At 49.5% G+C, this 26601-nt stretch overlaps 2 protein-coding genes across 2 annotated transcripts in view; both read left to right on the top strand.

Moving 5' to 3' along the window:
• Nucleotides 1–19952, top strand: part of arhgap32b (Rho GTPase activating protein 32b) — a gene marked incomplete at its 5' end in the record, with an annotated part of 63189 nt that extends 43237 nt beyond the window's left edge. Inside the window, 12 exons of the mRNA XM_084474249.1 lie at nt 5355–5504; nt 8114–8216; nt 9188–9332; nt 10644–10726; nt 10858–10965; nt 11439–11584; nt 12082–12283; nt 12826–12971; nt 13494–13568; nt 14178–15026; nt 15406–16091; nt 16625–19952. Coding sequence (XP_084330375.1) covers nt 5355–5504; nt 8114–8216; nt 9188–9332; nt 10644–10726; nt 10858–10965; nt 11439–11584; nt 12082–12283; nt 12826–12971; nt 13494–13568; nt 14178–15026; nt 15406–16091; nt 16625–18874 — 4943 coding nt within the window. The 3' untranslated portion in view covers nt 18875–19952. The remainder of the gene's footprint in view (nt 1–5354; nt 5505–8113; nt 8217–9187; nt 9333–10643; nt 10727–10857; nt 10966–11438; nt 11585–12081; nt 12284–12825; nt 12972–13493; nt 13569–14177; nt 15027–15405; nt 16092–16624) is intronic.
• Nucleotides 19953–23258: 3306 nt separating this feature from the next.
• On the top strand, nt 23259–26158 carry h3f3c (H3 histone, family 3C). Its single transcript, XM_084474536.1, has 4 exons — nt 23259–23382; nt 24316–24459; nt 25060–25213; nt 25704–26158. Exons 2-4 carry the CDS (start codon nt 24332–24334, stop codon nt 25830–25832), a joined length of 411 nt encoding a protein of 136 aa, XP_084330662.1. The 5' UTR covers nt 23259–23382; nt 24316–24331; the 3' UTR covers nt 25833–26158.
• The last annotated feature ends 443 nt before the right edge of the window (nt 26159–26601 follow it).

Genomic DNA, 26601 nt, shown 5'->3' with positions numbered 1-26601 from the left:
CAGGTGCTACTCCACCCCAAAATTAGCCTAATTTGTACGTACATCATCGATAACGTAACTTGTATAATCTCACTTTATTGCTCTGCTGTGTGGTTCTGTTGACACCCAATAGATCCCCAGCTAAATATTGTATGCAACTGATTCTTTATTAATTTTAAATGATTGCAAACTTTCTGCAAAATAGTCGAGTCGTCATGTATACCATGCTTTCAATAAGAGCTGAATACATGGTCAGGCATTCATCCACTATCGTTGTGTATTGTGCATTTAATGACACGTCAAGGGCAACGGGTGCACGCACTTGTGTGTTGTGTACACAAATAACACACGCCTCTCAGCTTTAGTTATTCATGTAACAAAAAGTGATTTAGTCGTCCTGGTTTAGCATTAGTCCTGAAGTTATCATTAGTCAAACGGATCACAAAACTGGACTGCTGCAAATGTCCCACATAAATGCTCTTTGTTGAGTACGAGACCACACATCACCATTTATGTCCCTCTGGGCCTCTGTTCTGTCTTCTCTAGGCTAGAGTTGTGTTAAGTGGGCCATTTAGCGTTTGGAACAATAAGCCATTTTGCTCCTTCCATCACCACAACACTTGAGCTCCTATGTCCTTTTCCGGACAGAGGTCACTGTCTCTGATGGCCGCCTTCTAATAGGACGGACACACACACACACACACACACACACACAGCCTCAGTTGTTTACACTTGACACTAAACGGTTCCTCTCCAGGACGTCAGTGTGGAGATAGTTATGGTCTGTTAATGTGGCGCCCATTGTATTAACACTGCACTCCTCACCAGCGGTTTACCCCCTCTGGCCTGATAAGTTATGTAAACAATGTCAATACAGCTTAAGGCCTCATCCATTGAGATATCTGCAGCCCAGTGCTTGTCACTGATAGCAGACAACCCGGATGGGTTTTTTCATAGAACAGATCAAAGTTTAGTCAAAGCTGCTTAATTGAAAAGTGTGCTCCTTTTATACTCGAGGAAATGATTTTGTCCCAGTTCAGCCTACTGCCACATTACTCTTACAAGCTAAATGTCAGCATTGTCAACCAGAGCTCAGTGCAGCTCTTCTTTATTTAAAACCTGGCTGTTGCTCTGGCTCGTGAAGCCCTAAACCATGTCTTGATTACATTTCTTTTTGTAATGTTGATTACTGTTCTGACTACAGCTTCTATGAGAGAGTAAAGCCTGGCTAAATGAACGGAATGATGTTGATGTAATGCTTGGCTTCCCTTCTCTTTAAACACTCATTTGAGTCACGCACAAAACCTGCCACCGATCCTGCCGCTGATCGCAAACAAAATGGGATCGAGAGAGTGGCTGCTAATATCGTGAACTACTTCTCTAAACCTTCAGAAAAGTGTCATTCCAAAATGAGACATTTACGCTTGAACCTCCTGCAGTGTCTGTTACGAATGCAAACACCAGGGAGAGGCTGCTGGCTCTCATTCACCTAGCTGTAACGGCTGAGAGGTCATCAGTACTCGTCCAGATTCTTGGAAGCTGTCTTAACACCAAGACCCACACTGAGCACCGCCCAATGACAGCTGAGCTTGATTAATCACAGTGCACCATGTGATGCAATGCCTTTTTTTCAACTGCTTTGGAACACAAACACACAAAGCGTTTAGCATAGTGGCCCCAGCCCATTGGACTGTTTATTGGCAAGGATCTTGCAATACAACATTTATTGTGATACAGAAGGTAACAGCAAAAGCGTTATATTCAACGATATGTTGTGATGTGTGAATTACCACGTTATGGTATATGAGTTGATGTTGTGCGAACGAACGAGCCCAGGGGCATCAATATCTTTCTCTGTTTTTTCCTACGATATGTATTTCCATCTTTTCCTGCACCCTCACCATCCAGTCCTGTTCCCGCATCATTCCATGTCCCCCTCTGATGCCCGCTGTGGACCGGTGGGTCTGAGGGCCTCCTCAGGGCTCCAGCCCGCGGCAGGAGCCCCTGTCTCCTGGGGCTGTCAGGTGTTGATGTAGAGCAGAGGATGGGAGTTCCTCTCTGCTCCTCTCAGCAGAAGAGGAAAACTACCCTCTGTAGCCACAGTTGATCGAGGCGGCTCGTTTGAAAATGTCACGCTTGTCTATGCCGACTGCAACGCCATTGTCCGCCTTTGTCTCCACCGACGTGCACGCACACGAACACGGATCCAACAGAATATTGCAGGCCGTTTGATCCCTCCACAGGGTAAACAATGATGCCTCAGCGCTTGTTTTCTGGCTGTGGGTGCTAAACACAACAGAGGGAATTTTAACACCATTTCTCTCTCTCAATAAGGCTGTAGAATCAAAGGGATGATTCACACTTCTGTGTCGAATAGCCGCCGTGTGTCTCCACGGCGATGCTTGCATTTATGGTTTTTCTTCCAAACATGTAGTTACATTTTTCACTCTGCAGGTATTCGAGAGAGCAGTGGTATAACCATAGCAGCTATTCGGCACAGAAGTATAAACCTTACTTGTTCCACCTTAATGGCACTCCTTAATATAAAGTTTAGGATCGAGATTAGGTTTGCAGAGGAGTCTGTATAAACCTTAACATCTATATTACGTCTCATGTGAAGGCGAGCACCTAATCCATGGAAATTAGTTCAATTGAATCGGCGCAGCCTGTTGATGGATGCCTGATCACATGCATGGCGAGGCCCAGCGAGGTCTTGTGATACACCACTAAGCAAATTAGTTTTAACGTCGTTCTGTGGATCTTCCTGAAGCCCATGTGGAGTGCTGCCGCTACATAGTGCTCTGGGGGGATTGGAGTGTACCGTTGGGTGGTAGTGAGAAGCTCAAATGAAAGGGTTTTGTGTTTTTAAACACAAGAAATCTCTGTGCTGGGTTGTTATGGTACTTCAACCACCAACAGCAACACAATATTTAAAATGAATGTTTGGCATTCTAGAAGGGGCTTTAGTCCACATCTGCAATGTGTTTACCTCCGTGGTGTGCATTCATGTTGCAAAAGACCCAGCGTTGTTAATATTCCGTCTCCATGCCAGAGGACAAAGCATTACTGGAGAGACATTTGTTAAGGATAGAGTTATGATTTATAAATGTTGCACTTCCCCGTGGGTCATATACAAACCTGCTTCTTTGTTTTTGCACATTATTGACATTGTAGAATTTTCTGTTTAAACAGCAGTGCCTTACCGTGTTGTATTTTCACATAATATAGCCCTCTTTAGTCGAGCATTTAGACAAAAATGTAACATGTTGACTTGATTCTACAAACTTTCTGTGATGATGGGCTGTTATGAAAATACAACATAAGAGAACGACCACCCAAATGAAAGACCCACTCTTCTATTGAAGAACCATATGCTGCAGGAGCAGGTGAAAAGATGGCAGATCTGCTCACTAAAACTCCAGAAGAGCGGAAATATCGGGGACTGTATTTCAAATTAGGAGCAGGAATGTGCCCCTGGAATACCAGAGAAAAACAAACCTGCTCCACCATGATGACTTCTCCCGCTTGGCCCGGGGGTCTCGCATTGGAAACATTAGTGGCTGTTCAACTCACTCTTTGGTCAAAGTACATGGTACCTCTGAGGCCACAAAGTGAGATGAATCTCTGATCCTGCTCTGTGTTCTTGGAATGGTTACAGCCGGCAGCATTCCCTTGATCTTAACAATAACTGAGGTCCGGATGATAATTTTTGGCGTTTCCTCTGAACTCTGGTAACATGTGTCTGGGATCGCTGCTCCTTGAGCTCCAATCGGATATTGAAGGAGGTCATTGAAAGAAAATACAGACAAAATGTAACGCACTATGCACATTGTTAAGGCACGCCAAGTGATGCGCAGAATGAAGAATCATGTCATGTTGAGCTTGGCTAGCAAGCTCAACATGACATGTGTTATGCAAAGCGAACTGGTGCTTTATGTAAACTTGGTTACGCATTGGATCAGGTTCCATGTGGTGCTATGCACTACTAACCACTGTGTATTTAACTTGGGTGGTTGAAATCTCAACACATAGGCCTATTGTATGCATTCAACCCTGTAATGTGAATACGCTCACCAGTTGAGTGCATTTTACTTGGAAGTTAGTTACTTGTTGTGCTGTATCAATGGTTGCGAGAAGGCTAAGTGCGCCCTAATTCAAAGAAGAAGACGTTTTTATAGTAAGATGTCTGAGCCATGTGGTAATTCTGAAAGCCAGGTTGTAATTCTGAGTTCCTTCCTTTTTTCCCATCGAAGTCTTTCAAAATAAAAAAAAATTGAACATGTATGCTCCAGCATTACAGACTTAACAATGCCCTCTAAGGCCTTCAGTATTATTTAGAACTGCCCTGAATAAGATGTAATGCAGTAGCAGCTGAAATATATCAGAAATATTGTGACTAAGTGTGATAAATTCCCTGTGACAATGGACAGGGTAAAACAATTTGTCAAGATCAGGAGTCGGGGGTCATTCTCCGCCTGTTTGTCTTTTTGTAATTACTGCATAACCGTTCCATAAAATATTAATTGTTGCCGCCTGAATTGTTATTCAAAGTTCCATTTCCTTTCTGAATGTGCCAGAGTGACTAGGCAGTAGCAGAGTAGAAGGACTTGACAGCGAGGGAGTTTTGGGAGTTCTCCCTGCAGTGTAACAGGCAGTGGGTGGTTGCAGAAGAGGGTTTTTGGTCGAAGAGGAGAAGAGAGGCCTGGTATTGGCTGAGAAGAATGCCTTTATAGTTGCCTAGGAGGTGGTATTCAGTAGCAGAGCTTACGCTTCAAGTTAACTACACACGCATAATGGAAAAGGGCTTTACATCCCAATGAGGGTTAAAATATCCACAATAGGTCGAAAGGAAGAAAAAAAATACGCCGACCACATTTGTACCTTGGTGTGGAGATTCAGTGCCGGGCATAGTGCTCGATAGTTCTGCTGCACAAAGAGCTGGTTTGGAAACAGAGGGGTCCGGTGTACTTACCGGGGCTACAGTGTGTGGGGACCGCTCCTAAGACAGTTTTTGTGTTATTGTATTTGTTGAGTTGTGAGGCTGAGGCTGTGAGTCGTGAGGCTTTGGGATAGCACGACTAGGCTCCAGTAGGTACCTGGGTTATTTTTAATACCATGTTCTAGCTTGAATGTCATCTTTTGCAGAATTAAACCCTTTTTCGGTCAGACTAAACTCCCAAGTTGCTGGACTGTAACGGAGCGTGTTAAAAAAATCGATGTTTCTCTCTACTTGGTCATACTTTTCACAATACTCACCGATTGTCTTCAATTGTCTCTTCTCCTCAACAACAATACAACTCACTGGGAATGGGGTAAAGGAAAGTACCAACGGCTGTAGACTCTTAATTGTGTGTGTCCCCTCCGTCCCTCCGCAGTGTCTAAGAAGCACGGCAAGCTGATCACCTTCCTCCGCACCTTCATGAAGTCGAGGCCCACCAAGCAGAAGCTGAAGCAGAGGGGCATCCTCCGGGAGAGGGTCTTCGGCTGTGACCTGGGAGAGCACCTGCTGAACTCTGGTCATGACGGTAGGAGTGTGTGTGTGTGTGTGTGTGTGTGTGTGTGTGTGTGTGTGTGTGTGTGTGTGTGTGTGTGTGTGTGTGTGTGTGTGTGTGTGTGTGTGTGTGTGTGTGTGTGTGTGTGTGTGTGGGTTTCACTGTCTCTCTGTCTCGTTTTTGTTCTCTCAGTTAAGGAAAGGACCACCTTAATTACTCTATAGTCTCTCTCTCAATCACTTACTCTATGTCCCTGCACTCTACTTTCACTGCCTCGGTCCTCTCTCTCTCAACCAATCTTGCTCTCTTTCTCTCTCTCTCGCCCTCGCTCTCCCTACTTTCTCTCTCTCTCTCTCACTTTCTCTCTCGCTACTTTCTCTCTTTCTCTCTCGCTACTTTCTCCCTCGCTTTCTCTCTTGCTACTTCTCTCTTTCTCTATTCTCTCTCTCTCTCTCTCTCTCTCTCTCTCTCTCTCTCTCTCTCGCGCTCGCCACTTTTCTCTCTCTCTCTCAGGCTTCCGGTAGATTAGTTCCCACAGTGCTTGTAAGGGGGTTTAGCTGTGACTGATTACAACTGTTTAATTGATGGAAGTTAAGCATTAGCAGTGAGGGAGTATTGACATGGTGAGAGACATTGATCTTTTTTTTTCTCTAGTGAGACTTCATTGTTGCATAATTGTTTTTTCCCCCCATATCATTTGTGGGAAAAAAGCGTTTATTTAGAAATTGCATGACTATTAATCAACCGAACTGGTATGTAATACAAGTTTCCAGAATATACATGGGCATGTTCACAAACATGGCTTACCCATTAGCAAAATTGACAGAAAAGAGGGTCATCTGAAAATGATTACTTGATTCAAATTAATATACTTAGAAATCCCCCCCAAAAAACATTTAAAACCCAGTAAAAATGAACCTGCAACATAAGAAGCCCCCATGCTACACTGTGTATAATAGGCTACATTAGACACTGCTAATCACAGTAACACAATGTTTGAGTCCACGTGGACTCAATGTTATGTAGCCACCCACTCTGTTATGGACGTCAAATCGAGTTCCACAATGCAATGATGCTGTTATCTAACTCGGTGCTGTGGGGTAACAAGGCAGCGCGCCTGGACCTACGCCTAGCCCGTCAGGAGCAGTTGGGACTCGTGTGCGTCAGTTAATTCTTTCTCTCTGTGACATCCTGAGTTATGTTATCATGATATTTATCCTGATACTTTTGCATTGTGTGTGACTTGGTGATTCTCCCCTCTGTCGCGCAGTGTGTGATGTCACTCAACAACCCTTGCTCTGAATAGCCATGACACACCTAAGACACACTAAGATAAGACGCGATGTGATCACTTCCTGTGACTCAGTTCAGTTGGTGACCTGATCCCACTCCACAATGCCGCCAACACCCCTCTCCACCTCGCTCCAAGAAGAGCTATCTGAGCTAATGTATAAGCAATACGTATATAGGTTATGAGATTGCACTGAGTTCGAAAAAATACTGCAGAAACTGGGTTTATCCATATTATTGACATTGTGTCTCTGCCTGGAAATGCAAAGCAGTTGGGCTTTCCTTCCCTGAGTGTCTCTTCTACTGCTCGACTATGTGTGGAATTTGGCAGAAACAGCTGCTTTAGCTGGTCTCTCTCGCTCCCTCTCACTCTCTCTGACGATCTCTGAGCGATGTGTGAGATGTGTGGGAGGCCTGGGAAGCTGGCTGTATGTTGGTGCGTTTTGACACACATCTCCCACACCACAAGCCAGCACACTCCCTTATCTCGCAATAATAAGGTCCCCAGATGATTTACAATTCTATTTCTCCCGCTTGCTCTTTTCGTGGCATTCTCATCTAAACATCTATATACAATCACTCAGACAGAGCCCAAGCCCAGGTCTGTTTTAATCGTGTGTGTGTGTGTGTGTGTGTGTGTGTGTGTGTGTGTGTGTGTGTGTGTGTGTGTGTGTGTGTGTGTGTGTGTGTGTGTGTGTGTGTGTGTGTGTGTGTGTGTGTGTGTGTGTGTGTGTAAAAGACAGTGGCATGTGTGCTATCGACCCAGGGCCATTAACTGCTATGTCTGCAGCACTTTCCTTCTCCTCCGTACACAAATCTGGTCGGACAGAAGTCATCGCAAACATTTATGTACGGTTGTCCAGTAAAACAGTTTCCCCGACAATATTTACAACCCTTCACTTGACTAACAGGCGTTAAGGTTAGAAATGTGGTTTTACTACTGGAAGTGTAGCCATGGCCACAGACCTTAGTGGGATACGGTATTTTCGGTATTTTTGTGTCACACTTCCCCCTTTGCAGTGCATGACAAGCCAGTGATTCTATTGTATTTTTATTTTATTCCCAACGTTTGTTCCATATTCAAATTCAGCTGGACAGACACAGCACACAAATCCAATACCGAACCATTCAGAATTATATTAACCTTGGGGTTGTCGCCAAACCTCCAGCAGACACATTGAATTATTGTGTGTGTGTGTGTGTGTGTGTGTGTGTGTGTGTGTGTGTGTGTGTGTGTGTGTGTGTGTGTGTGTGTGTGTGTGTGTGTGTGTGTGTGTGTGTGTGTGTGTGTGTGTGTGTGTGTTGATATGCGGCTAAAGTTGTGTCTTTTGGGTTGTTTCCCCCCCCCTCAGTTCCTCAAGTGCTCAAGAGCTGCACAGAGTTCCTCGAGAAGCACGGGGTGGTGGACGGAATCTACCGCCTCTCTGGAATCGCGTCCAACATCCAGAAGCTGAGGTAGGGAGCACAGAGAGGCCTGGGAGTAACGGAGTGTGTTCCTGAGGAGTTTGTTTGTTGATGCTCTGTTCCTGGTTCTCTATCGAGTATTTTTTAAGAGCAGCTTGAATTGAAGTGTGTTGCATGCATGTTATCCAGGAAGACTGCAGGTAGCCCAGACACGTTAGCCAGAAGCCAGTAAACGCTCACGCCTTGATGCATGTGCAGTTTGTGTCTTCTTATGTCCTTTTTTTCATGTTGGACCTCGAACGCTAAACCTTTACTCATCTGCATCTTTAGTATCTTACCAGAAGTAGGATTTCCAGCCCGGCCACAATCCCCATCTTTACACTGATAACATTCCTCTCAGGCCTATTGCCATTATAAAAATGGACATTCCATTTGCCGGTTGACATGTGAGGCTTTCTTTTTAAGTGCAAAGGTACAAGCATGACTTGCTGAACCACTGTTGTTATCCTGATGGCATAATATTGGGTGGGCTTTTGACCGTGCGGGTAATCTAAAAGGATCGTGCTACGCAAAATGTCAACTGCACTGTGTGTGTGTGGGTGTGGGTGGGTGGGTGATTCAATATTTAGAAGTGTGTGTGAGATTCAGAGTTTAGAGGTTTGTGTGTGTGTGTCTGATTTAGGATTTAGAGGTGTGTGATTCAGGTTTTAGAGGGCTTTGGAGCAATATCCAATTGAGATTTTTGTGAAATCCCATTTGCACACCCTCTGTGAAGCATGATCCTCTATTTACACAAATCAACATAACTTATCAGTAGATTATCCGAAACTCTTCACTCGTGTCACAGTCCTGTTATGAAGAAGAGAATAAGCAAAAAGGCCTTAAACCCTTTGGTGCATGCATTGATTCTCGTCAGTATTTACATTAGTCAGAAGGGGCCAGAGCCAAACAGCATTTTCTAACCCGCTGTTTCTACTTCTTTCCCTCTCTGTTGCCCCCTGTCCCTCTCCCTCTGACTCCAGGCACGAGTTTGACTCGGAGCAGATCCCCGACCTGACCAAAGATGTGTACATCCAGGACATCCACTGCGTGGGCTCGCTGTGCAAGCTCTACTTCCGAGAGCTGCCCAACCCGCTGCTCACCTACCAGCTCTATGAGAAGTTCTCTGTAAGCATCGTCCAGGCGAAACCACCGTCCGCCCCCACCACCCCCCAAACAACTCCCTGTAACCCTGCCTTCATATTTGAAACCCTAGCTTCCCCCTGTGACCCACTAAGAAAAGCATTCCCTCCTTCCCTCCCTCTCTCTCTCGTTCACTCTCCCTCCTGTTCTCTCTCTCCCTGTCTCCCTCTGTATGTGTATCAATCTCTTTCCGACCACATTCATGTTGTCAGTAGATTTGTATTCATGTTTTATATTTTGTTTATAAATGCGGTTATAAAGGCGGCCTTGTCATGTTTGTATCCCTCCCAAGAGAACAACAGTGGAACAGAGAGTCAGTACAAACTGCATTCGTTCAAACTCTAGTCCTACAGGCCTAATTCTCCTTTAGGAATCCATTCAGGCCGTTAGGGGTAAGGCGGGGGAACGCAATATCTTATTTCTTCACACGCTAACGCTTTAGCTGCTCGGCGCCCCTGGAATAATAGCATTGAACACGGTGCGCCCTGTCATTACCAATGCGGAGAACTGCTGTCGGGCGCCGTGGAATAAGAAACCGCTCTCCAAACACAACAGGGCCATCCCCGGGGACAGGGGAGATGTTTGCTCGTTGTTATGGCAGCTTTACAACGGTGGATGAGGACAGAGGGTGGAGGGAGAGGCCGGGGGGGGAGGGGGGTTGAAATCTGTGTTCGTTAATGTCCTCCCCCTTTCAGCGTATCTTAACTTTGGTGTTGTTTTCATTGGTCCATTCCTGTTACTGTTAAACTAACCCTTGATTTCTTTCCCCTACTCTCTTTTCTACCCTACTCTCTATCTCTCTCTACCCTTCTCTCTCTCTCTCTCTACCCTACTCTCTCTCTCTCCCCTACTCTCTCTCTCCCCTACTCTCTCTCTCCCCTACTCTCTCTTTCCCCCACTCTCTCTCTCCCCTACTCTCTCTCTCTCCCCTACTCTCTCTCTCTCCCCTACTCTCTCTCTCTCTCCCCTACTCTCTCCCCTACTCTCTCTCTCTCCTCTACTCTCTCTCTCTCCCCTACTCTCTCTCTCTCTCTCTCTACCCTACTCTCTCTCTCTCCCCTACTCTCTCTCTCTCTCCCCTACTCTCTACCCTACTCTCTCTCTCCCCTACTCTCTCTCTCTCTCTCTCTGTCTCTCTCTCTACCCTACTCTCTCTCTCTCTCTCTCTCTCTCTCTACCCTACTCTCTCTCTCTCTCTCTCTCTCTCTCTCTCTCTCTCTCTCTCTCTCTCTCTCTCTCTCTCTCCCCTACTCTCTCTCTCTCCCCCCTACTCTCTCTATCATTCCTTCCTTAAAGGATGCCGTATCGGCCGCCACAGACGAGGAGCGACTCATCAAGATCCATGACGTCATCCAGCAGCTGCCCCCGCCGCATTACAGGTCCGGTGAAGAGTCACAGCCCCACCCGGTGGCCGCCTGAGGATCTGCACGCCCAGGCTGCACCTCCACAGAGGAAACCGTGCTAATTGTTGACGATCGTTTTGTTGTTGTTTTTTGGTGTATGTGCGCAGGACGCTGGAGTTCCTCATGAGACACCTGTCGCACCTGGCCACGTTCAGCTACATCACCAACATGCACAGCAAGAACCTGGCCATCGTGTGGGCGCCCAACCTGCTGAGGTGGGGGGGCGAGCCCGCCGTGTTTCTGTTGATGTTGTTCCCCCCTCTTTCTCGATGTGGTGTGTAGGGTAGACGTGGTGGGGGTCTAACTCTGTACTGAAAGGTGCTGGATTGGACGTCCGCAGACTTGACCTGTAGGCGTCCTTGAGCGAGGAGCCGAACCCGTATCTATAGCGATGTGTCTCTGAATTCACTGCGAGTCAGTTTTGCCAGTTACTTAATTACTCTGAATTACTATCCAGTCATTCGTAGGATTAACTTTTAGGATAAGGGGACGGTGAAGAGAGTGGGTTGAAGGAGAGCGGGGATGACGTGTAGCATAGGATGGGCGTCGAACCTCGGTTCGCTACAAGGCGTATTGTCTTCTGTGCCGCCCATTGCAGCAATGTTTTAAAGGAACGTGTGTTTTCTCTCCTTTTGGCCTTTGCCCACCCACCCACCCCCTCCCCCGCCGCCTCTCGCTCCTCTCCCAGGTCCAAGCAGATCGAGTCCGCCTGCTTTAGCGGCACGGCGGCCTTCATGGAGGTGCGCATCCAGTCGGTGGTGGTGGAGTTCATCCTCAACCACACCGACGTGCTCTTCAGCGCCAAGCTCAGCTCCCTCATACGGGAGGGTGCAGGTGTGTGTGTGTGTGTGTGTGCGTGTGTGTGTTGTGGCAGCAGCTGTCTTGTTTTAGGTGTAGTTCTGGAGGTTCTTTATAGAAGGCATAGTTTCCTAAGCTGTTTGGCTTTGTTAAAAGACAGTACATTCCTGTAGACTTAAAGACTAAAGAAGAAAAGGTTATCAATAAATGTTGCCAGATACGTCTGCGATAGCCTGCTACATCTTCTCGAACTTGGTTTTAATAATCAAACAGCTTTGGTTTGGCTGGATTTCATTACATACACCCAATAGCACATTTATTATATTATGTTTTCCCAGCAAGCACCGTTATAAAAAACAAAAAGCATTCACTGGGTTATGTTGGGACGTTTCATTTTTAGCTGGGGATTAGCATTTGCACTGCGACAGTTAACTACACTAAAGGTAAATGTCAAATGTAAAGCACAGCTCAGGGGAGAATGAAAAGGATCCCGGAACAGAAACTTGACCCTGCCCTCCCTCCGGCCCCCGCAGGCCACAACTCGCTGTCGCGGCCCAAGTCCCTGCTGGTGTCGTCTCCCTCCACCAAGCTGCTCACCCTGGAGGAGGCCCAGGCCCGCACGCAGGCCCAGATCAACTCCCCCGTCACCGAGGACAGCAAGTACATCGAGGTGGGCGAGGGGCCCGCCGCCCTGCAGGGCAAGTTCCACACGGTCATCGAGTTTCCCACCGAGAGGTACGTAACACCCCCCCTTCACCTTTTCACCTCACCCCCGGAGGGTGTGCAGAGTGAGACTGCATGGGTCTGAAAGGGCTCTTTACTTAAGGGAGCAGCAACTAGGTCAAAACATTGCATTCAGCGGGTTGTGCTTTTGACTTTTACATTTATCTCTGGGATTGAAATGGTCCTGCGTGACTACATGACCTGATTTATTTTACGCACTAGAATTTTCTGTTTATTTTCTATTTCCTCCCAATCCCCCAAATGACCAATCGTTTGTGTTTTCACACCCACAGTGTGAAAACACAAACTGTAGGTGTGAAAACACAAGAACTCCACACTCAGCTCAGCACACCACACGCAGCTCATGCCAGCAGAGTCAGTCAATGCGTTCTATTATATACGTACGTCTATAATGTCTACGGTCAGTCTCTGACACAAAAGCAAGTGACGGTCCTAAATCGTCCCTACATAGTACCTAGTATAAAGCGAACCAATGGATGGTGTTTGAGCAGACGTATATATCTAACCCGACTGTCGCCCTCCTTGGGTCCCAGGAAGAGGCCTCCGGTCAAGTCCAAGAAGTCCCCGGTGGGCAGCTGGCGCTCCTTCTTCAACCTGGGGAAGTCGTCCTCCATGTCGAAACGCAAGCTGCAGAGGAACCCCAGCGAGCCCAGCGAGCTCAAAGCCATGGCTCTAGCCGGTGAGAGGACATTAACGTTTATCCTTGAATGGGAATATGTGCTGCTACCAATAGAATAACAACAAACGGCGTCAGTTAAAGGGCTGCCGTATGCTCTCCTGAATTGAATCACTGCGTTACATGAGTTCCAGACAACCTAATAAATCCAATATTATTGGTTTGAAACTCTTGTCAATTTGGGATTATATTATGACTGTACATCCTGGCACCTATGGCATCACTAGTCATCCATTAAATTGCTTGTTTGAGGCTCTAGGGGGGAGCTGCTCAATGTCCTCTGAGCATTAGCCTGTGTAAGCCCTGCAGAGTTTAATTATGAAAAACGGCTCCATGAATAAACCTGACACCAGGCCAACATCCAGAGGAGAATGTCCCTTTCGGTATTCGCAGTCACAGAAAGAATACTTATTTAATAAGTATATAATAAGTATAATGATATATGTAACGCATTTAATAAGTATCTCCCGTCCATCTCTGTGATGTCGCTGTAACACCTTTCCCCCCCCTCCCCCCGTGCTCCAGGTGGGAGAGGAGACACGGCAACGCTGAGATCGGCCAAGAGCGAAGAGTCCCTGACGTCCCTGCACAACGTCGAGGGTAACGACCCATGAATCTCTCTGCCTCTGTGCCAGTTACATCCTTCAAGGTCTGATATCATACCACCAGGTGTGAGCGTGATTAGCCGTTACACGCCGTTTTGGAAATCTGCCTCATCATAAATGGGCTCCACCTAGATGTGTCGCTGGATAGATCAGTCTACCGGCCTACCCGGTGGACTGTAGCAAACGTCGCTCATTTATCCATCATACATCTAGGTGGACACGCCCACTTGTGATGTCAGAAGAGGCAGATTTCCAAAACGGCGTGTAACGGCTAATCACACCCCCACCTGGTGGTATAATATGGGACCTTTAAGCCCACTTGATCATGTCAAGTGGTTCACATCCTGTCTAGAGTTAAATGGCTGCCATATGCTCTCCTCAAGTTAATCATTGCGTTACATGAATTCCAGACAACCTAATAAATCCGTCATTATTGCTTCGAACTCAATTCACTACAATTTGGGATTACTCTCTCTGTCTCTGTACCGGTGACCTCCTTTAGCACACTTGATCACGTCAATCGGTTCAGATCACGACCAGAGTGTAGACACCCCCGTCCCTCCAAAGCCCAGGCTGAGCCGTTTGTGTCCGCCCCTCCTCCCAGGTGAATCCAAGGCCTACCGTCCACGGCGGCCCCGCTCCAGCAGCGACGCCCTCTCCCCCTCCTTCGCCAACGAGCTCCTGGACGGCGGCCACCACCACCCCCACCACCACCACCATCGCCGCGGGCGCCACTCCGACTCCTACGACAACCTGGACGTGTCGGCGGCCGCCGGCGGGGAGAGCGAGGGGGACGACGGCCCCATCCGCGTGCCGGCCCTCATCTCGCCACCCCGCTGCTCGGCCGCCTCGGGCGCCAACGGCGGCGAGGACGTGGACCTCAGCCCGCCCGACATGGGCGTGGCCTCTCTGGACTTTGACCCCATGTCCTTCCAGTGCAGCGTCCCCGACACGTCCTACGCCTTCCCCCTGGACGAGACGGCGGGCGCGGCCGGCGGGGAGGGGCTCTGCTTCAGGAGCCGGGGCTCGGGCAGCGTCTCGTCCGTCGCCGACGAGTCCCTCTCGCCGTTTCCCCTGGGGCCCCTCAACTTCCTGCTGCCGCCCGTCGACCCCGGCCGCGCCGCCGCCGCCACCGCCGGAGAGAACGCGGTCGCCAAGCGGCTGACCACCTCGTACTCGTACACGGACAAACCCACGCAGGCCGTCTCGCCCATCAAGTGCAGCAAGTCGGCCAGTGCCGACTGGCTGTCCGCCTCGGAGCTCTTCGCCACGGAGCTGTCGCCGGGCGGCGGTGGCGCCGCCGGGCCCCCCGCAGCGGAGGCCAGCCTCAGCCAGGCCTTCCAGCTGGAGCTGCAGTGTAAGCTCGCCACGGCCGACAGCCGGGCGGCGAAACTCAAGGAGAGCTCGGAGCCAACACAGGACGCCGCCGCCACCGCCGCGAAAGAGTACCAAGGTAGGGGAAATAAAAACACCATCGCCCAACCACACAGACACGCACATAATCACACCCACACGAGCATGTTTCTGTTATATTCCTTTATGTATTGTGCTCACTCTGGCACTTAACAATGCATGCCTGTCTTCTTGTAGGTTTAGCTCCACAGGTTTATGCTTCTTACTCCTTGCATGGAATTCAGTTGAGCGACGTCTTGTCGCACGATGCCTGAGCACCGTGCCTAACGCTTCCTTCTCTTTCCTGCTCCCGAAGAGCCTGCATGCGTTTCGTCTCCCACCTCGTCTTTCTCTTCAGTTTCTCTCGCTCTCTCTCTCTCTCTATAAAACCACAGTTCCCCCTGTTTGTTTATTTGTCCCTCCCCCCCCCCCCCCCCTAGGAGCCATAGCACTGGACACTTCAAAGGACCCCTCCCCAGCCCCTCCTCCTCCTCCTCTCGCCCCTGCAGCCCAGCACTCCGCCCCTCCCCCTCCCCCACCCAAGGCCTCCGCCCGCATGCTGGCCCTGGTCCTGGCCGACTCGGCCCAGCAGGCCTGCGTTCAGGTCCAGAGCGAGCCCCCCGAGCCCCCCGCCGCGCCGGAGCCCGCCGCCCCCCAGCCCCAGCCCAAGCCTCGCTCGGTCAGGGAGGGCCCCGCCGACGGAAGCTTCAAGAAACCAAAGTCGGCGGCCGTCCATTCGGGGGGAGATCCGCCGCCGCCGCCGCGGGAGCCCCTCTGCACGCGCCCGGACCCTCCGCCCGGCCGCACGCCCTCGCCAGGACTCGCTACCCTGGAGACGAGCTCCGGCGCACACACACCGGCCCCGCCCGCCCCTCTGAACCAGGGCCCCCTCGCCGCCGGCTCCGCCAGCCAGGACCCACTCAGCCAGAGGAGTCCGGAGGGGCAGCGGAGGCAGCCGCCTGGCGCCGGTCCGGCGCCGCTTAGCGCGAGCGCGTCTGCCAGCGTCTCGGGTCACAGCAGCAGGGCGGGCTGCAAGGGGAGCGCCGCCACGCCGCAGCCTGCTCCAGAGGTACGTCTGCCGGCATGGACGTTTGGCTCCTGGTCGCTGGACAAAGAGGAACCCCGAGTGGGTTTTCATTGATTAACTCTGAGCCGCGGCAACTTCTTGTGAACAGTAGTTACAGCAGTTTTTAATATATCAGGTTTTTATTTAAGTAAAATGATTTTTAAATGTTGCATAGAATACTAAAAGATGTATATATATATATGTATATATATTTTTTTCTTCCCCAGGTCAAGTTGAGGGAGAGCGTACCGCCCCCAACCCTCCCAAAGCCCACAGAGCGCCACTCGCTGGTGGCCCACCAGCCCACGCCGGTGGCCGTCTCCCTGTCCCAGCATCAACCCCAGCCCCAGCACAGGCCCTCCACCCAGCCCCCACCTCCAGCCCCGGAGGACCCCCAGCCCCCTGCAGACCCCCAGCCAGCACCCCAGACAGTGCTACACACAGTGCCACAGACAGAGCCTCAGACAGCGCTACAGACAGCGCCACAGACAGCATCACACACAGCGCCTCACACAGCGCCTCAGACAGCTTCGCAACCAGCACCCCAGCAAGTGCCCCAGACAGCTTCACAACCAGCGCCTCAGACGAACCAGCCAGCGCCCCACGCGGCGCCCCACGCGGTGCCCCACGCAGCGCCCCACGCAGCGCCCCACACAGCGGCCCATACCGCGGCCCTGCCCCAGGCGCACGCCCCCGCCCAGCCCCGGCCACACGCCGCCCAGCTGGCCCAACCTCAGTCGCAGGCCAAGGCGAGCGCCCGCGTGGCTCCCACCACGGCGGAGACGGCGGAGAAGCCGTGGGAGGCCATCGAGCCGGCGCAGCCCCCCCTCCGCGAGGCCCCCGAGACGCCGCCGCCGCCGTCGTCCAGGGAGGCCCCCGGCCCCACGCCCCCGGCCCCGCCCGTCCGCACCATGGAGAGCAAGCTGGCGGCGGCCGCGCTCGGGGGCCACGGCGAGGGACCCGCGTCGGCCGCTCACCACCCGGACGACGACGACGACCACCACCACTACGGCCCGCCGTCCCCCCGCAAGCCCGCCAGCCACCAGCCGGCCTACCTGTACCACGCCAAGGGGGAGGCGGTGTCGCTGGAGCCCCCCGGAGCGGCCTACTACCACCACCAGCACGGCGGCATCCCCGTGGGCGCGCACGCCCCGGCGCTGCACCACTACCGGCCCGACGTCGTGCCGCCGCCGCCGGCCCCGCACCACTCCTACGGCTCCAAGTCTGAGCCCCACATAGCGTACCGGGCCCACATGGACGGCCGCTACAGCACCATGGGCCCCCGGTCCGCCCACCACTCCGTCAAGTCCCGGAGCAGCCACACGCGCAGCATGTACATCTCCCCCGGGCACCTGGTGCAGGGCCAGGGCTACGTCTCCGCCGACCGGATCCCCGGCTACCCCACCATCCGCCGGGTGCACTCCATGCACGTCCCCTCCGCCGTCCGCTCGGTGCCCGTCCTGCGCACCGAGGTGCCCCCCGACGACGAGCTCTTCTTCTACCACCGGGCGGGCTTCCCCTGCAAGGCCTTCCAGCAGCAGCAGGCTGCAGCCCAGCAGCAGGCTGCCGCGCAGCAGCAGGCCGCCGTCGCCCAGCAGCAGGCCGCCTCGCAGGCCGACTACCACGTCACCCAGCTGCAGCCTTACTTTGAGAACGGCCGGGTGCAGTACCGCTACAGCCCCTACTCGGGCTCCAGCCCGCTGGAGGCGCCGTTCTACGACGTGGACCCCTACGGCAGCATCCGCCTCCGGCACGTCCACTCGTACGGCGGCCGGGAGCTGGGCGGCACGCTGGGCCGCCACGCGGGCAGCAAGGCCAGCGGCTACCACTACCTCTCCCGCCACGCCGGCGCCCCCCCGGGCAAGGAGCACAGCTTCGTCAGCCGGGACATGCCCCCCGGCCACGGCCCCAAGGGGGGGCCCGTCTACCTGTCCTGGGACCCCGAGGAGTGCGAGCGGCTCCGCATGCACTCCATCCGCCGGGAGAGCCGGGCGCGGCAGAAGATGAAGGGGCCCGTGCTGTCCCAGTACGACAACGTGGGCGTGTACCCGGCGCCGGACCCGTCGGGCTACGACACCCTGCACCTCCGCAGCAAGTCGGACCCCGGGAAGGCGGCGCAGATGGCGGCGGCGGCGGCGGCGGAGGCCAAGGAGGGCCGACACCACCACCACCACCCCAGGAGCCTGGCGCCGGACGCAGACGTCCTGATGTACGCGGAGGCCAACCAGGGCGACTCCAGGAGGTGCCAGTCCTCCAACTCCCTGTCGGCCTCCTCCGGCCACAGCCTCGCCGCGCCGCACGACGCCAAGTACGAGCACGGCGCCGAGGAGCTGTGCGGGGAACCGGGCCGGTCCAAACACTGGCCGCAGGAGCAGCCCACCAAGAGGGCCTTTGTGCCCCGCTACGAACGCCCCGAGCCCGACCGCCACCAGGCCAAGGGCAAGGCCCCCGGCGGTGGCTACCACGGCGCCGAGGAGCCGGCCTGGAGGGAGCAGCCGGCGCGCTCCAAGCCCGAGCGGTCGCACAGCATGCGGGAGCCGCCGCCGCCGCCGCAGCAGCACCACGGCCCGGCCCACCCGGAGGCCGAGCCGGACTACTCCTACCACAAGCGCGGCGGCGGCAAGGCGGCCCCCTCACACTATGACAACTTGGACGACTACCACCAAGTACCTCAGCCACAGGCGCCCGTCCAGAAGCGCGGGCTGGGCCACGGCACCTTCCCTACTCCCGCATTCACCGCGGTCCACAGCAACAGAGCCTACACCACGGCTCTGGGCCAAGGTGCCTTCCTCCAGGCGGACCTGGCCCTCGCGCGGCCGGAGACCGAGTTATGTACAGAATAGGAGAGACCCCTTTTCTTTTGTGTTTGGCAGGGATGTCGAAATTAACTTATGCCACGTAGAAGAAAAGCTGACATTGAACAGCCTCTGCAGGCCAGTGGACTGTCATATGACCATTATTTTTGTTGGCCCGTATTTTTAATGAATTGTAATTAAAACCTTAAAAAATTGACTTTTTACAGGAAGTACGAAATGTACCGGAAAGTGTCTATTGTCCAGGCAGTCATGTTGTGGTGATTGATTCGGACAATAGTCTTAAATATATATATATATATCTATCTATATATATGATACTAAAGACAATGTGGTACATTAAACAAGACACTGCAGAGATGTTGGATTAAACAGCCTATATCAATAGAAGACTAGCAAAAGGTTCTTATGTTCATTTTTTTCATTATTTTTTCTAGATTAGGCGCTGGGTACAAGCATTAACTGGGATTTAAGGTTTTGCATTTTAGAAATGCATGTAATCTTGGTCTATTACAGGACAATTCTGTGTACTTAGCTCTCCATCGCGTACCTTCTGGATGTTACAGCACAAGTCATCGTAGGAGGAAGCCCGTTAGTCATCAAGCCCCGCCCTGTGTCCAGCCCCCTTCTGACCTCAGTATAATCAGCTTAATGAGATAGTTGAGATACGCTGTGTCCCTAAAGTGTTCAAACATGGAGGGGGAACCGGGGAGGGCAGAGTGTGAAAGATTGACGATCAAGCAAATATAGTGGTTATTAATGTCTTTGCTCTGTGTGTGACTGCACCATTTTTATGTACATTTGCTATAGAGAAAAAATATACAGAAAAATTGGAATTGCTGAAATTCTAATTGATGTTGATTTTTTTTTTTTTTGGTACTTGTTTGTTCTACATTGTACGAGGGACCAAGCAGTTTGTGAACGGACTGGTTGGAGTACTCACTTGCACAGGATTAGGAGGAAGCTGAATGAATGAATGGCTGTTGATGCCATTAGTTGTGTAAAAGATTATATTTCCTTCTCTTTTTTCATCCATTTTGAAGAATATACATGAACTGGAATAACTGAATAAAGTAACCTGAAAACAAAGTCTTCTCAAACAAGGCGATGAATAACGCTTTGCCACCTCTCTTTTGTTAATAACTGAGACCTTACGTTGCTACCACTAACACCCCTTTATACCCCCTTATATTACAAGCAAGTAAAAGTTGATTGTCATAATCCCCAAGTAGATTCTGGTGTAACATTTAACCTCAACCCCATATTTGTTGTCACATCCTGTTTAACAGTTGGGCTATGAGCGCTAGAGATTATTCCATTTTATGTACAATGATTTCTTCACAAAAATATTAATCATTCAATCATTGTTTTTACATAGTTACATGGAGCCATGCCTTTTCAGAATAGAATTTTCTGGTTTGCTCTAAATTCTAGTTTTTGGTGGCCCCAGTTTTTCTTTTTACAAAGTTCACTTGTTTGCATCCCTCAGTCAACATTGACTATTAACCTGAATACGCCTGTAACCCTTGTCCAGATGAGGCTCTCAAAGTTAAGAAGCGCTGTTTACTTGAATGTAAAGCACCCATATTTGAAAATTGAGTTTTCTAAAAAAGTATATATGATAAAGAAACAATAAAAATCTGTTGATAAACGGGTGTATTAATGTGTTCTTCTCATTGAGATCCCTCACTCCACTGATGTTGTCAGTCTGGGTGTTACAATGATGGGTTTAATGTTTTCCTGCAAAGGTTTTCTTCCACAGTGAGTTGAGTATTAGTCTGAGCATTGGTGTAACTCCCACCAAGATAATGCCAACCTGAAGATATTTAGGTCCCAGAATTTATGTTTAAACAAATGTCTTATTGATTTGAACATCAGTTTGTTTGTTTTTGTTCCAGCAGTATAAAAAGTGTAAATACCTTTTATAACAGACAGGCCTGTTTCATAAGGACAAAAATAGAACAGCCTTCCGTAAGCACATATTGAGTTCCTGCTTGTTATACCATTTAATTTGACAGAAATAGGAGGTTTTTATTATTCATGCAATACTTCAGAGATGCCTTTTCAACAACTTATCGTCCATCTAATGCCTCAAATGTTTGCGTGTTTCAAGCATATTGCCATATCTATCAATATTAACAATATTTCCACACTACACTACTGTTGAACCAAAACGTTTCTGTGTCAAATAAAGAGTATTTTATAATATACATCTACCATATATTATAAGATCACATTTATAAACCGTGCCAGAATAATTTGTGTTTTATTGCAATAACAAAAATGTTAATATACATTTGCAATGAAACGCTAGCCAGGCATTGCCAGACGAATTGAAAACTGTAACTGGATGCATTTCCCGCTGAATATGCGGTGAGTGCTGTAGTGCAAAGTGAGGTTGAAAATATGTTTGTATAGGCCTAAGTGTCAAAGCGTTCAAAAGTCTAAATAGAGTGAACAATGAGTATAACATGCACACAATAAAAAAAAAAAGCTAGAGTGATAAAGTTTGAATACATTTGAGATAAAATACAGAATAGTTGAGCTGAGCTGATGAAGTTTGAAATGGTTGAATCAAGTGTTACACTCAGGGGTGTGTGTGTGGGGGGGGTCATCACTTGTACTAACCAGGAAGTGTCATTGACGTTATTCTTTCAAATCTAGTTAATTTAGATAAGCTCACAAAAGGGTAAGCCTTGTACCGTTGGACTTATTGGAGTCTCAGCTTTCATATGACTTGTCGTTGTGCAGATAGCATGACGTGAAAAATATATTTTTTATGCAGTTTAGCATTAATCTTCTACCCAAAATACACCGGATATGCAGCAAGCACCTAGCTTCAAGCCATATAAATGGGGGTTCCCACACAAACGCTCTAGCCTCAAATGAGACCAACTGGAAATATACAAAGTGGGTTTAAAATTAAACTAAAATGAATCATTTATAATTTAATTATAAATGATATCGAAAATCCTCCCATTCTCAGAAGTGTAAGAGAATGGGAGGTTTGAATGGTAGCGCACGATGCAAAGCTAATGTGAACTTTTTAAAAGTGGAATGGAGTCTCTCGGTGAACAATTTTGTAGAATAATAAGAAAGAACAAAGCCTTAAGAATAACAATAGTTGAGTGCTGCATGCAGCACTCATAGAGCATGTAACAGCAATTTATTACCATTTTTTGGGGGGCTTTTATTACATTTTTGAGCGACTTCCTGAAATACTGTTAAGCCAATGCAATGTAAATGACATAATCAAACATGAGCCCGCTGATTTGACTGCTCCCAGGCTAGGTCAACAGGCCACTGCACCATGGCCTCCAACAGTATGCTGCTTTATACCACTTTGCAGGTACCATAAGGGGTCAAAAGAGGCCTCCAGTCCAGCCATAACCAATCTCATCTTTGTTCCTTTTTCACTATCTTGTTGACAGTTTATCAAAGAGCCAACCTTCATGGTGGTACGGCAACCACTACATTTCTCTATTTAATGTGATAGTCAGATCATCTTCATCATCATCATCATCATCATCATCATCATCAGACGTTGTTTGAGAATATACATGCCTGGACTGGACATAGCGCTGAACTCTGAAACTAAGTTAAGTGTGGATAAAGCTCTGTACTAACAACTGGCAGGCAGGTCCTAACAAGACTTTTATTACATAAAGAATGAACCTGCTAACGTCTGTCCTCACAAGGCTGAAAGAGAGTAGGCCAATAACAAAGAGCATTTGGAGATACAGAGATCGTCTTCTACTGCATATTAATAAACGATTATCAAAATAAATGTGTGTGTGTGTGTGTGTGTGTGTGTGTGTGTGTGTGTTGGACAGTTGGAGGCGATCTGAAAGTGGCATAAGAAAGTTGAAATACAGCGAAACCATCGCTGAAGCATTAAATTAGAGTAGGTTTCCTTAAGACCTTTGTCCGAATAAAGGGTAAACGCCTAGTTAAATTTAAATGACTCGATATCGTTGTCGAATGACATTTTGACATTGTGTTTTGGGTCCTCAAAGTCCTCATAATTAATAAAGTCAAGTCATGTTTTAATGACCTCCACCCATTATAAACGTCCGTTTAATAACCAACGAATGACGTTTCGAGCTATTAAATCGGATTAACGACACATTATAAAAGAAACACCATCAGTCGCATATTCGACTGATGCTGCGTGCGACGCGTTGCAACGCGGTGATATATAAAGCGAATTAATAATATACATTTGTATCGCACTGCTCCCAGGTATCGATTAGTCCGCACCAACAACACAGAGTACAATTATATATAAAGCGAATGAATAATCTTTTGTATGGCACTCTATGGTACTCCCACGTATCGGTGCGTCCGGACCAACACAAAGTACACCGAGCGGCGAAACCAACCAGCGGTGTGTACCATGACCGCGGTGCATTGTGGGAGCCAGATGATTGACACGGCCGCCATGTTCCTCCATTGTGTGAGGGAGATAGTAAACACTGCCGCTGCTACACAACCATAACACGTATATCCCTGCGCTAAAAACCTTCATATTCACCCCGGTAAGTTGGATTTTGTTCCGATTTTTTCTCACTAAACCACAACTAACACTCTTATTTTACAAGTTTATACTTAATAAAGACACTATTGTCGCGAAATGGGCTTTTATTTCGACGCTGGAAAAAGGAAGAATCTCGTTCCGCGGCGGCAGGGAAAGGCTTTCTACTTCTACTGAGAAATGTCCGCTCCACTTTCATGTGTACTTTGGCTTCGCGGATTTGAGTCTAATATCATTATTTCCGATACGGTTTATGAGTTTTATTGTAGGTACACTTGTCTTCTAACGTGTCCTGATAATCGCATGTTTACACATTGTCCTGTTTTGTTTAAAAATTTGAAAGTTTATGTCCCGCTCTTTGCCTGTATATTGGTAGGTTCGCTCGATTCCTCCTACATTTCATCCGCGGCCATAATCGTGTTCAAGGGGGCGGAGTTTCGCGTGGTGAGCCCGCCCTTTAGCGCTGCAGACTGTGGCCTCATTGGTCCGCGAATAGCTTCGAGTTCCCCGGATTGGTCCGTTCTCACCGATGAGTGATAGGTGTGAGTGTCGCACACGTCCGTGGATGCCTTGGCGGAGGCTCTGAACAGCTGCCCGACCGTCTGACCCAGACCGTGAAGAAGGTTCCCAAGGTGAACCCCGTCTGAGGCGGCGGACAAATCACGTCGTTTCGTGATGAAACTGAAAGAAATTTATTTTTTTGTAAATAAACAGCTTAAACCATAAAAAGCATAAATTTCCCAAGTAGCATATTCCAAGTCCAATTAAAAAAATAAAAAAAAAAACACGGGGACGTGGGAAGTGCTCCTATTCTCAAAACCCACAGCACAGAGAATAAATAAACAAACAAAAATCAATTCTTAAAAAAAAAAAAATACACTTTGGGCACGTGTATACATCCTAACTGTATAATAACCGGTGTTTTTTGTGTTCTCAGGTGATAAGTCAGCGACATGGCCCGTACCAAGCAGACCGCTCGTAAGTCCACTGGAGGAAAGGCTCCACGTAAGCAGCTGGCCACCAAGGCGGCCCGTAAGAGCGCCCCCTCCACCGGCGGCGTCAAGAAGCCCCATCGCTACAGGTGAAGCCCCCACTGCTCAGGCCCCTGCTCTCTGCTCCGGTCTGGGGTCACGTCCGGAGAGATCAGTGCCTATCGTTTGGTGAACTATATGACCGACCCAAAGGGAATCTAAACCTTAACCCTGGCTGTGTAATTGCCTTGCGCAACCAGTTGAGCTCTACTGGCCTATGTATATCAATTATATATTCTATTTTTATAAAGGAAACGTTAGAAAACGGCCCAGAGGACAACATTCATGTGAAACATGTCTTTATCAATACTGTTTATCATCAACAGAAAAGTAAAAAAATATATATTTACATAGAATTTCACAATATGAAATAGTGTCTTCTCATTTAGTTAGTTTGAAGCTCTGCAGTGAGAACGGCTCCTGCTGTCCTAAACACGGCTTGTCCTTTTGTTGGGCAAACAGTTGTTACAACACGGTACAGTCCCCTTCAATGGACCCAAGAGCACAATCTGCCGTCCCATTAAGTCCTCTCACCGTCTTCATGTGTGTGTGTGTGTGTGTGTGTGTGTGTGTGTGTGTGTGTGTGTGTGTGTGTGTGTGTGTGTGTGTGTGTGTGTGTGTGTGTGCGTGTGCGTGCGTGCTTGTTTCAGGCCCGGCACCGTGGCCCTGCGTGAGATCCGTCGCTACCAGAAGTCCACTGAGCTGCTGATCCGCAAGCTGCCCTTCCAGCGCCTGGTGAGGGAGATCGCCCAGGACTTCAAGACCGACCTGCGCTTCCAGAGCGCGGCCATCGGGGCCCTGCAGGTAGGTTCACCTCTGACCTGACGCCGCGGTCAAACCACACGGACCAGCATTTTAGTGGTTCATAAAGCGTGGTGGTAATTCATAGATGATTCCTAATAAGCTGTAGTCTTTGATTGGTATTGTATTGTCATGAATTGAAGTTTCAAGTTGTGTAGGCTCAATGAATCACAAGGACAAGCTATGCCCTTGGAATGATCAAAACGTGAGTTAGGAAAACTAGTTTTAGTCTGATCGCATAGTTGTAATTCCCATATGCCTCAGTGAAACGACAAGCAGGTAGACTGTTTAGAATTGTATTCTAAGTTCATAAGCATATAGTGACACTCATTAATATTGTGTCAGACCCCCAAGGTCACCGTGACCATATCTTCTCCCGTATCACCCAGCCCCGGAGAGGTTGACCCGTACCAAGTGTTGACGTGAACAAAAACAGGACAGGAATAACCACATTTCTCCCCCCCCCCCCCTCCCCCACCTTGTCTCCTGGCAGGAGGCCAGTGAGGCCTACCTGGTGGGTCTGTTTGAGGACACCAACCTGTGCGCCATCCACGCCAAGCGCGTCACCATCATGCCCAAAGACATCCAGCTGGCACGTCGTATCCGCGGGGAGCGCGCCTAGACGGCACCGCGCCGCACAGCTTTTTTTATTTCAGTGTTTTACCTCTATACTCTTTGTTTTTATTTTTTATAAAAGCCCCTTTCCTGTTCCCGTCCGTCCGTCCCCCCTGCTTGCTTGTTAGACGTTAGCGGCATCATAATAACCGAGACATAGAGATATCTTTACACGTCGCCACTCCATCTGCACCTCCTAAATGCATCTTCTTTTGTTAAGGGTACCCATTTGTGTGGTTTAGTGCTGGTCAGATTCGCGTTCGCACACACACACACACACACACACACACACACACACACACACACACACACACACACACACACACACACACACACACACACACACACACACACACACCCTTGCTTTCCCCTCTGGGTTGAGCCGCCCATGGTGAAGCGTCCCATACAGCGGGGGGGCCGGCCGGGGCTGTGAGGCGGGCGTGTGTTCGATGAGGGGTGCGGCGCGGGATGCTCAGCTCGGGGGGCTGGTCTGCTTAAGGGGAGCGGCAACTTCCACAGCAGGGTGCTACTTGAACTAGCCCCCGGTTCTGTGTTCTGTGCGGCTCTCTCTTCGCTGCTTGAAACGGCCTGCTCTCACACGCCAACCCAAGAGAGTCCCCTGGGCTCTTAGTCATCCGTCGCAGGTATGGGGAAGTGTGTGTTGTGTGTGTGTTTGAGCTCTGACCTGACTAACCAGTTATTCTCAATGCTCCCGTCTTATTTGCTAAATCACAATATTGATATTTGTTGTGCATCATGGTGTGTTTTTTATTTTT

This window comes from Micromesistius poutassou, assembly GCF_964030765.1.
Source record: "Micromesistius poutassou genome assembly, chromosome: 10".
In the NCBI taxonomy this organism is placed as follows: domain Eukaryota; kingdom Metazoa; phylum Chordata; class Actinopteri; order Gadiformes; family Gadidae; genus Micromesistius; species Micromesistius poutassou.
Note: the sequence above shows the minus strand (reverse complement) of the source record. Positions and strands in the feature narration are given on the sequence as shown.

What these genes read in the sequence shown, in the direction of transcription:
- h3f3c (XM_084474536.1), top strand. Translation starts at nt 24,332, where the DNA reads ATGGCCCGTACCAAGCAGACCGCTCGTAAGTCCACTGGAGGAAAGGCT. An exon ending in AAGAAGCCCCATCGCTACAG is followed by an intron (nt 24,460 to 25,059) that starts GTGAAGCCCCCA and finishes TGCTTGTTTCAG; the next exon opens with GCCCGGCACCGTGGCCCTGC. An exon ending in CGGCCATCGGGGCCCTGCAG is followed by an intron (nt 25,214 to 25,703) that starts GTAGGTTCACCT and finishes GTCTCCTGGCAG; the next exon opens with GAGGCCAGTGAGGCCTACCT.